Here is an 11,188-nt window from a genome sequence, read left to right as displayed (position 1 = left end):
AGTCCTCTGAACAAATGTTCTTCGAATGGTCGTCATCTCTTCCTGGCGCGGGGTCTCCCATGAATACTCCTAGCTTCCTCGTCAGGTCGTCATTCTTCTGCACTAGTATCATCATTTCCTCCTCATATCCGTCGCGTGTAGACTTGAGTTCCACCTCCAGCTCCGTAATCCTGGTCATTGCCTTCTTCAGATCTATCATGCTTGCGCACATCTGGTTCTCCTGGCGACGCATGTGCTGGTTTAACTCCTGGATAAAAGCTGCAATGGACCTGTCCCTCCTGGTGCTGATCATCTCCCATTGCTCATCTCGGCACCCACATATCTGGTAGATAGTGTCCTTAAGATCCTTGTGATAAACTTCTCCAATGCGTCCCATGGAGATGTGGGCTGCCATGCTCTTTCCTAGACTCCAGGTTGGTGCATCAAAGGAAAACTCTATGGGCTCAGTAACTGGCATGAATGTCCTTCCTGGAACTTGAACTCGAATCATCCAACACTCCTCTTCTGGTAAAGGGGCGATGTGGGTTCCGGTGAATCTTGGTATTTCGATGTTTAGGTACCTAATAACTTCCTTCAAGTGTCGTCCAAAAGGAGTGTCTTCATCCGGTTGTGCAAACTTGTTCCTCAAGTCTGCCATCCTATAGAGTGGAAAAGGGGAGGAGTCAAAAATGAGTAGAGAAGAGTGACCTATGGTTCATCTTATTGGTCGTGTCCTACAGTCAGCGTGTGCTCTGATACCATCTTGTAGCGACCAGACCTCAAACAGTCTAGTCTCTGTGCATCAGTGTCATCCCTGGATCGGTAATCACTACTAGGGAAAAGGCTACTAGCAGCGCGGGTAAAATGGCTACTAGCAGCACGGGTACCCGCGCTCCTAGTATCGCACTACAACTAATAGTTAGTAGTAGCGTGGGTTAAACCCGCACTACTACTAACTTTGCTAGTAGTAGCGTGTGCCACCCACGCTACTGCTGTTTCACACCCGCGCTACTACTATCCTAAATACTAGTAGCGAGTTGTTTCCCCACGCTACTACTAACTAATTGCGAATTTTAAAAAAGTTAGATGCAGTTGCTTCCATCAGATACACGTCCAATGAAAAATAAGGTCAGGTCACAGAACCATCTTTAACACTTGCAGCATTCATGGATACAATAGTGAACATCTGAACAGGAAGAAATCACGACATCCCATATCATACGCACACAACTATCATTGAAAGGTGGGTACTTTCCCTAGCGTTCCATCAACCTAAACATACCACTTCTCTAGATGTATCTACCAAGACTCGGAGTTTAGACGCAGGTGGACCTCCCCCCGGACTGTGGCGTCGAGGTCCTCCTCCTCGGCGACCTCCGGCGTCGAGATTACCTGGATGATCATCTGTGCGACGCGGTCGCCGGTCTTCACGGCCAAGTCCACCTCCGAGTCGTTGAAGAGCACACTGCCCACTGGGCAGCGGTAGTCCGCGTCAATCAACCATGTGCCCATGTCAGGAAAGTGAAAACTTGTTAGTTAGCGTCCAGATCCAAATCTAGTAGGGTATTTTATTTCTTTCTAGCACATGCACATGAATCAATAGTGACAGCCAGAGTAACAGTACATCATTAAAAACTAGCATACATTTCAGAGTTGGAAACTACAGATACTAAAATTAACATGGATTGTTCTAGGCATCTAGCCCAAGAAAACAGAGCACTAGCTAGTTGTTCCATGAAACGATCAGATGCTACAAGAGATATGATTCGTATCCTCTGTGAGTTCACACTCTACTCACAGCCAGCCTTAGCGATACGTTGGATCCTGCAAAAACTTGAATTCATTTTTCCAACGGCAAGGCATAAGCCTGTTCAAATTACCAAGGTGTGCAGATATGAATTGTACTACACATGAAGTATTTGCAGAATTCTGAAGCACTCTGTTATCAGGATCACCAGGTGCTACCTGTTTGTGGCTCTTAGCCTCATCGGCATGTTGGCATCCGGTCCGCCGAGACTGTCGGTCGTCGCCTCGTACGTCCTGGTGGCCAACAGGGTGGACGACGCCCAGCGCTCAACTTGGACGGAGGAGTTGCTACGCCTGGGAGGTTCCTCGCCTGTATGGTTCATCTTGTTGAGCTGCCAAAATATACACACAAAATCATGTCGGAGCAAATCGCCATAAACTTCTTTAGAAAAATGCTTGCCAAATCCCCGTGTAGTGAATTTGCTATATAATTTAATGCTGAACTTTTTCTAATACACACTGCACTTGCATACAACATATTCATAACATCACTTCTCCTAACTGCACTATGATGTATCCATTGAAGAGAGTTTGAACTTGCTAGCATCATCTCCTAACTGCATCCATCTCATTATATTTTACAAAACAATTATCAATATGGAGCAAATAACAACAGGAAGGAGGCCACCACCATGCACATACAACATCAGCATGCAAGCTAGGGGCACAAACTTACAGCAGCAAGCATGAACTTTGTAGACTGTGGGAATTAAAGAAACATCAGTAAGTTGGTAGTACACATGACACACATAAATAGTGAGTAGGAGTACATGGTTTTGAAGTAGTATCTATAGTAATTTGCTACCTTACTTTCGGTTCACACACTCACAATACAGTAACTGTAAACTACTTCCAAGTTACCAAATTGAAGGTTGCAACGACGATACCGTATGCTAGATGAATTGTATGGTTGAAACAGAGAAAACTCAAAGAATAGGAATACACGACCAACCTTGCCATTGATGATAGACTTGCTTCTCGCGCATTCCTCCTCCAATTTGTCAAATTTTGACCAGCAAATGATCGGACTTCCCACTGAAACATACATAAGAAAACATTTTCAACACCTAATTCACTAGAGATGACTCACCAAGGTAACCATGTTCCCCTAAGCAACCGATGAACAATGAATAATTTTGCATATCTGAAGAACAAAATTTGGATGGTGGTAACACCAAAGCTTCCCAATTTGCATCCCTGAAAGGACTCTGTGCTCTTAGCTGAGAAGAGCTCACCTCTGGCTGACGGCCGGTGGGCGGAGCAGCCACTGATTAAACTTGGGCAAGAGTACAACGTCCTCGTGGGAGCCAGCGAGTAGAGGAAGTGGACATGCTACCCCTACTCCTACAGACTAACTGCTCCAATGAAGTGGAGCTGATGGAGGCAGGGCTCACGAGCAGCGGCTGGGCGCGCCGGGATTTGGCCGCTGCAGGGGATCCACGCTCGGGCCCGTGGGGGAGAGGATCCGTGGCACGGTGGCGGGGGAAGGGGCCGGTGCGACGGAAGCACCGCCGGTTCAAATCGTGCATATGTGTTTCATATGCAGCAATTCAAATTGAGCCAAAACACAGGTTCAGTAATAGTATAACATTAGTACAGCTACAGCCAAACAAGTTTATCTGCAGCTTAGTAACAACACAACATAAGTTAAGCTACAACACGGATCAAGAAAATACACTGAATTGCTAAGTTTGAACTACTATTTTTTGTTAAATAGAACTTATTTGCAAAAACAAATATTGATTATTAGTTGAGGCGAGCACATCTGCAGAATCTGGAGCGAGCTAGGTGGGGTGCCTACAACAATGCTCACGCCTTCGTGTGGTTGTGGTTGCGCTGCTAATTAACTAAAACCAGAGGATTCATGGAAGAACAGAGAAGAGGGGCAGAGGAAGAAAGTGAAACGACCATGGGGATGGGGGTGCTTCCCCAAGATAGGATCTGTTGAGGCGGAGGTCCTTGGTCCAGCACCGCACCGGAGTAGGCGACGGCGAACTCGACCACGTGCGTGCCGTGGTGGTCGTCCTCGTCCACGGAGGAGGGCAGACTCTGCACTGAACCAAAGAAATAAGTGAGGGGGTTGGGAGAGAAGAAAGAAGGGGAGAGGAGAGGGCATGAATCGAGGGGAGAGGAGATCGCACCGCACCGGAGTTGGAGGCAGCCGAAACCCTAGCCGCGGGGAGGGGTCGCGCGCGAGCTCTTGCCGCCACAAGGAGCGGATCTGGACGGAGGGAAGGAAGAACCGTTGTGAGAGTTCATGGGTGTGCAGTTCCATCAATGGCTGCCGGAAGTAGTCGGAATCGCCCGGCGTTGGTGGCGGCGACGAGGGTTCGCGGGAGGAAGAGGAGAAAATGAGAGAGCGATGGTGGTTGTTCGCTAGGCTAGGTTGGTTGTCTCGCTTGGCTGGGTCGGCTGGGTTAGTTGTAGTGCTTTTCGTGACCAGCGCTACAACTACGTTTCTATTACTAGCGCGGCCCAGCAGACCCACGCTACTACTATGGCATATCCGCAGGACACGATTGGGGATATTTACTAGTAGCGTGTTTTTTTATCCACGCGCTACGAGTAATATTAACTAGTAGCGTGGGTCAATATAGCGCGCTACTAGTAAGTAGAAGTAGCGCCTTAATTTAAAACTCGCTGCTGGTAAGATCCTGTGTATAAGCTTTTCCCTAGTAGTGAGTGCTGACACGCACAGTACTCGAGGATTTATAACAGAGTCTCAATCACACACTTATTACATCGAAATGTCTCAAAAGAGAACTTATTACAATATTATGGCTTAAGGCCATCTAAAAGATAACAGCGGAAGCCTTGGAATATAAAGTGAGTCCATCAACTCCAATGGCATAGCTGAGTGAATGACAATGACCTAGCGCACCTTACTCGTCGTCTGAAAAGTCTGCAACATGATATGTTGCAGCCTGAAACGGGTCAGCACATGGAATATGCTGGCAATGTAACACAAAAGAGCAATGAATAGTCACTACATGCATATATGGCTGGTGGAAAGTTCTATGGTTAAAGTTTTGCATAAAGCCAAATTTTCCCTACAACAAAGGAACACATTTTATTTAACTCTCATGGTGGTTGTTAAACATTGAGAAGGTTCCTCCAACTCAATCCCAATTAAGCAATATCAATTAACAAAACAAAATTAATTTAGTGTGATGAGATCAACATGATAATCCAAGAACCAGATACTCAAGATGTCCAGAACCGGGGACATGGCTAACCATGATTAGTTTGTACACTCTGTAGAGGTTTGCACACCTTTCCCCACAAGACTCGACCTCCTCCGTTAGATTTCTCGCACTACATGGTGTTAGAGAAACGGATGACCGAGACATAGTCTTTCAGAAACATGAACTCTTTACTCTCGCACTACATGGTGTTTGAGAAACGGATGACCGAGATACAGTCTTTCAGAAACATTAACTCTTTATTCTGGATGGACAATTACACCTACTTTCCCCTACATCTTCTAGTGCACCACTAAAAGAGGTCATGCAACCTACTCAACTATGCTAGAGCCCATAATAGCTTGTGGCTGCACATAAAAGTTTCTAGCATGAATAATCTTATGATCCCTTTGAGCCTGGGTGGCGAACCGTAGGATGATCACAAGAGTACTCCGGGATATCCTAGGACAACACTGGATTCTCCAGGTGCCCGCAACCAATCCACCCAGATGTGTATTTAAGTAGCCACCTTAAGTTAACCATTAATTATCAACTCTCACATCTGTCATGGATACACTCAACCAATCCACGTCTACGAGCATAGCATAGTAACCTGAGCATAACGTAGAAGTAACTCCCAAAGGTTTGATAATAAAAGGGCATTAGGTTCTACCTCATCGTCTACTTCCCAAACCCACATGTTAATAAGATCCTAACCCTGCAATGTTTGAGGATTGTAACTAATGCATAAGAACTGGGTAATAAAGATATGATCAGTGTTACTTTCCTTGCTGACGATATGCAAATCCTAGAGACTCGTAGTAGCATGCTTTGCACTCCGGGAATTCTATCGCAAACAAACAATATCATACATAAGCACTCCAGCAAAGATGCATGGGTAAAACTCAAGTAAGAAGATCCAAACAGAAAGTTCAACTGAAGAGCTTCGATTTGCAAAAAGAATCAACTCAAACGGAGCAACGAAACTCAAGATACGAACGAAACAAGATTCGTTTACTAATCTGGACTGAAGTCAAATTTTACAGTACCAAAATCATGTTCAAGTTGGTTAAACAAAAAGAGGGCTTCGAGGCGAATATTTAGGCGCTGGTTTCATCTAATTTGAATAAATGAGCAAAAAGATATACTAGATCGAAGTTCAGGGCACAAATCCCGATCGAAAATAATCGCAGATAAACCTTGGAAAATAAAATGGAACAAACAGACTAACAAATGAACGTTCGCTGTTTGAGCCTAACCAGTGAATGACGTTCGTTTAAATGAACGAACGGACGAACGTCCGCTAAATAAATAAACCGACAAAAACAGAACCGATATATAAAAAAACGGATCTAGGATTTTTTTTAAAAACACGAACGGTTTTTACCTAAATCGAGTGAAAAACCGGCGGCAGCTTCCGACGAACTCCGACGAGGTGGGGCGGCGGCGGTGCGAGGCGGCGGTGCGAGGTGGCAGCGAGGCGCTGCGTGGGGCGGCAGCGGTGAGAGGTGGCGGCGGCGCGGTGGCTAGGGTTTGGCAGGGGCGGCGGCTAGGCTGAGCGGGGCCTCGGGCTTGCCCTTTAAAGGGGCCGGCCACGAGGAGTCTGGCTCGGGCACGACCCAAAGGTCGGTTCGCGCGTTTTTTTAACGAACGGAGTAAAATGAATAAAAGCAATATCAAATGGAGTCCGAAAATTCCGAAATAAATTTTCACGGTCCTTTAATAATATTTAGGACAAAGTGAACATTTATTTGGGCTAAGTATTCAATTTTGAAAAATAAATATTTTTCTAATTCAAATAAAATAGCAACAAAATATCCAAATAAAATATTTATTTGATTTTAACACTTTTCCTCCAATATTTCTTTTATTTTGGGGAAGTCATTTTATCCCCTCTCTTTTATTTTAATATTGGAAATATTTTTGGAGAGAAAAACATTGAAACCAAAATGATCCTCTTTTCAAATTTGAAAAAATTCAAATATGGAAATAAACGAAATCCCCAACTCTCTCCGTGGGTCCTTGAGTTGCTTAGAATTTCTATGATCAAACGAAAATGCAAATAAAATATGATATGCATATGATGACCTATGTATAAAATTCCAAATTGAAAATTTGGGATGTTACAACAATGGTGATGATTTCCCCCTCCCGGACGGATGTTTCCCGGGCACAACAGCTCTGCCCGAACCCTAGATTGGTTCCGCCAAGGTTCCGTCTCGTGGCGGTGGTGTTTCATCCCGAAAACTTCCTTCTGATTTTTTCCAGGGTGAAAGACTTCATATAGCAGAAGAGGGGCATCGGAGGCCTGCCAGGGGGTAGGGCGCGCCCCCACCCTCGTGGCCAGGGTGTGGGCCCCCTCTCATTGATTCTTTCTCCAGTATTTTATATATATTCCAAAACGTGCCTCCCTGAAGTTTCAGGACTTTTGGAGTTGTGCAGAAGAGGTCTCTAATATTTGCTCTTTTCCAGCCCAGAATTCCAGTTGCTGGCATTCTCCCTCTTCATGTAAACCTTGTAAAATGAGAGAAAATAGGCATAAGTATTGTGACATAATGTGTAATAACAGCCCATAATGCGATAGATATCGATAAAAAAGCATGATGCAAAATGGACGTATCAACTCCCCCAAGCTTAGACCTCGCTTGTCCTCAAGCGGAAACCGATAACGAAAAATATGTCCACATGTTTAGAGATAGAGGTGTCAATAAAATAAAATACGAACGCGAGGGCATCATGATCATTCTTATAACAGCAACATATATAAGTATTGTCATATGATTTCTGATGCTCAAGTAATAATCTATTCACAATGTCAAGTATGAATCAAAAACTTCATTGGAAGCTAACAACCTATGATCTCGGTCATTGAACAATTGCAATTTATCATAACATCGGAAAGAGTCAATATAGGAGCTTATTAGCAAGTCCACATACTCAACTATCATTTAGTCTTTCACAATTGCTAACACTCACGCAATACTTATGGGTATGGAGTTTTAATCGGACATAGAGAAAGATAGGGGCTTATAGTGTTGCCTCCCAACCTTTTACCTCAAGGGTAATGTCAACAATAATAGTTCATGATAACTTACATCCAATTGGATATATATATATATATATATATCTATATATATATATATATATATATATATATATATATCAGGATCTTTCCAACACTATTTGCTTGCCGAAGGATAAAATGTAAAAAGGAAAGGTGAAGATCACCATGACTCTTGTATAGGGTATAAGGCAAGAATAAAAGATAGGCCCTTCGCAGAGGGAAGCAGAGGTTGTCATTTGCTTTTATGGTTGGATGCACGAAATCTCAATGCAAAAGAACGTCACTTTATATTGCCACTTGTGATATGGACCTTTATTATGCAGTTCGTCGCTTTTATTGCTTCCACATCACAACATCGTATAAAGCTTATTTTCTCCACACTAATAAATCATACATACTTAGAGAGCAATTTTAATTGCATGCAACGATGACAACTTACTTGAAGGATCTTACTCAATCCATAGGTAGATATGGTGGACTCTCATGGCAAAACCGCGTTTATGATATTCGGAAGCACAAGTAGTATCTCTACTTGGTGCAAAGAATTTGGCTAGCATGAGGGGGAAGTGCAAGCTCAACATGTTGGATGATCCATCACAATATACTTTATTTCGGATATAAGAAAACATAACCCATTACGTTGTCTTCCTTGTCCAACATCAACTCTTTAGCATGTCATATTTTAATGAGTGCTCACAATCATAAAAGATGTCCAAGATAGTATATTTATATGTGAGAACCTCTCTTCCTTTATTATTTCCTATTAATTGCAACAATGACCAATACGATGTTTTTCAACTGTCAACAACTTTTATTCATCATACTCTTTATATGTGAAGTCATTACTCTCCATAAGATCGATATGATATCTTTATTTCTTTTTATTCTTTCTATTTATTTAATTCCCTCAAGATCATAGCAAGATAATCAAACCCTTGACTCAACACTAATCTTTATTATATATATATATATATATATAACTCACGGACTCGATTACATAAAAGGATCATAAGGCAAAACCCAAAACTAAATCATACTAAAACTTTATTCTACTAGATCAAGATATTACCAAAAGGATCAAACTAAGAAAAACGGTAAAGATAGGAGTATGATGGTGATACGATACAAGGGCAACTACCCCAAGCTTGGCCGTTGCCAAGGGAGTGCCCATACCCATGTGATTATATCTCTTTCCTCGGGGGTGGTGATGATGGAGTTGTTGATGATGTAGGCTTAGCGTCCATCTACCAAGGCATAGGCTCACCATCGTAAAAGGATGATCGAGTCTTCGGTATCCTCAAATCAGCAGCCAAACTCATCCTCTTGAATCTATATTCATACTCACAGTTTTGGTTTTGCAGGTCATAGATCTGGGCTTGGAGGCGCTCAATTTTCTCGTGAAGCTTAAAGATGGCCTCCCCAATGTTCTTGGCATCCATCTTGTGGTTGTTGGTGAACTCCATGAGCATTATGTGATTGGCGTCGAGTCCACGTTCCATCATCTCCTGGCACTTGAAAAGTTGTTGCTCCATTGCTTCGAGCCTTGTCTCCGTGCTTCCGGTCCTCCTTGGTCCCTCTGTTGGGGAACGTAGCAGAAATTCAAAATTTTCTACGCATCACCAAGATCAATCTACAGAGAGACTAGCAACTAGAGAGAGGGGAGTGCATCTTCATACCCTTGAAGATCGCGATGCGGAAGCATTGGAAGAACACGGTCGGTGGAGTGATTCACTAAGCGATTCAGATCGCGGCCGAATCCGATCTAAGCACCGAACAACGGTGCCTCCGCGTTCAACACACGTACATCCCGGGGACGTCTCCTCCTTCTTGATCCAGCAAGGGGAGAGGAGAAGTTGAGGGAGAGCTCCGGCAGCACGACGGCGTGGTGGTGGAGCTTGCAGTTCTCCGGCAGAGCTTCGCCAAGCACTACGGAGGAGGAGGAGGTGTTGGGGAGGGAGAGGGCTGCGCCAGGGGAAAGGGTTAAGCTCCCATGCGCCTCCCCACTATATATAGGGGTGGAGGGGGCTGGTTTCTTGCCCTCCAAGTCCATTGGGGGCGTTGGCAAAGGTGGGAGGAAAGAAATCCCATCATTTCCTTCCCCACCGATTGTTATCCCCCCTTTTTTAGGGATCTTGATCTTATCCCTTCGGGATATGATCTTATTCCTTCTAAGGGAGGATCTTGGTGCGCCTTGACCAGGGGTGTGGGGCCTCGCCCCCACTACCCACGTTCATGTGGGTCCCCCCATGCAGGTGGGCCCCACTCCGGAACCTTCTAGAACCTTCCCGGTACAGTACCGAAAAATCCCAAACATTTTCCGGTGGCCAAAATAGGACTTCCCATATATAAATCTTTACCTCCAAACCATTCCGGAACTCCTCGTGACGTCGGGGATCTCATCCGGGACTCTGGACAACATTCGGTAACTCCACACTATTTCCCATAACAACTCTAGCGTCACCGAACCTTAAGTGTGTAGATCCTACGGGTTCGGGAATCATGCAGTCATGACCGAGACAGCTCTCTGGCCAATAACCAACAGCGGGATCTGGATACCCATGTTGGCTCCCACATGTTCCACGATGATCTCATCGGATGAACCACGATGTCAAGGATTCAAGCAATCCCGTATACAATTCCCTTTGTCAATCGGTACGTTACTTGCCCGAGATCCGATCGTCGGTATCCCAATACCTCATTCAATATCATTACCGGCAAGTCACTTTACTCGTTCCGTAATGCATGATCCCATGACTAACTACTTAGTCACATTGAGCTCATTACGATGATGCATTACCGAGTGGGCCCAAAGATACCTCTCCGTCACACGGAGTGACAAATCCTAGTCTCGGTTCGTGCCAACCCAACAGACACTTTTGGAGATACCCGTAGTGCACCTTTATAGCCACCCAGTTATGTTGTGTCGTTTGGCACACCCAAAGCATTCATATGGTATCCGGGAGTTGCACAATCTCATGGTCTAAGGAAATGATATTTGACATTAGAAAAGCTTTTAGCAAACGAACTACACGATCTTGTGCTATGCTTAGGATTGGGTCTTGTCCATCACATCATTCTCCTAATGATGTGATCCCGTTATCAGTGACATCCAATGTCCATGGTCAGGAAACCATAACCATCTATTGATCAACGAGCT

General features: G+C 44.3%; 1 protein-coding gene across 1 annotated transcript in view; it reads right to left on the bottom strand.

Moving 5' to 3' along the window:
- Nucleotides 1–1,108: 1,108 nt before the first annotated feature.
- Nucleotides 1,109–11,188, bottom strand: part of LOC123139289 (uncharacterized) — an 88,466-nt gene continuing 78,386 nt past the window's right edge. Inside the window, exons 2-8 of the mRNA XM_044559088.1 lie at nt 3,660–3,839; nt 2,738–2,852; nt 2,428–2,443; nt 2,060–2,117; nt 1,780–1,849; nt 1,372–1,483; nt 1,109–1,165 (exon numbers count right to left, since the gene is read on the bottom strand). Of these exons, the coding sequence (XP_044415023.1) occupies nt 1,109–1,165; nt 1,372–1,483; nt 1,780–1,849; nt 2,060–2,117; nt 2,428–2,443; nt 2,738–2,852; nt 3,660–3,839 (608 nt within the window). The remainder of the gene's footprint in view (nt 1,166–1,371; nt 1,484–1,779; nt 1,850–2,059; nt 2,118–2,427; nt 2,444–2,737; nt 2,853–3,659; nt 3,840–11,188) is intronic.

The sequence above is a fragment of the Triticum aestivum genome, chromosome 6B (genome assembly GCF_018294505.1).
Source record: "Triticum aestivum cultivar Chinese Spring chromosome 6B, IWGSC CS RefSeq v2.1, whole genome shotgun sequence".
NCBI classification, from domain to species: Eukaryota; Viridiplantae; Streptophyta; class Magnoliopsida; order Poales; family Poaceae; genus Triticum; species Triticum aestivum.
This window is presented reverse-complemented; position numbering and strand designations above follow the sequence as displayed.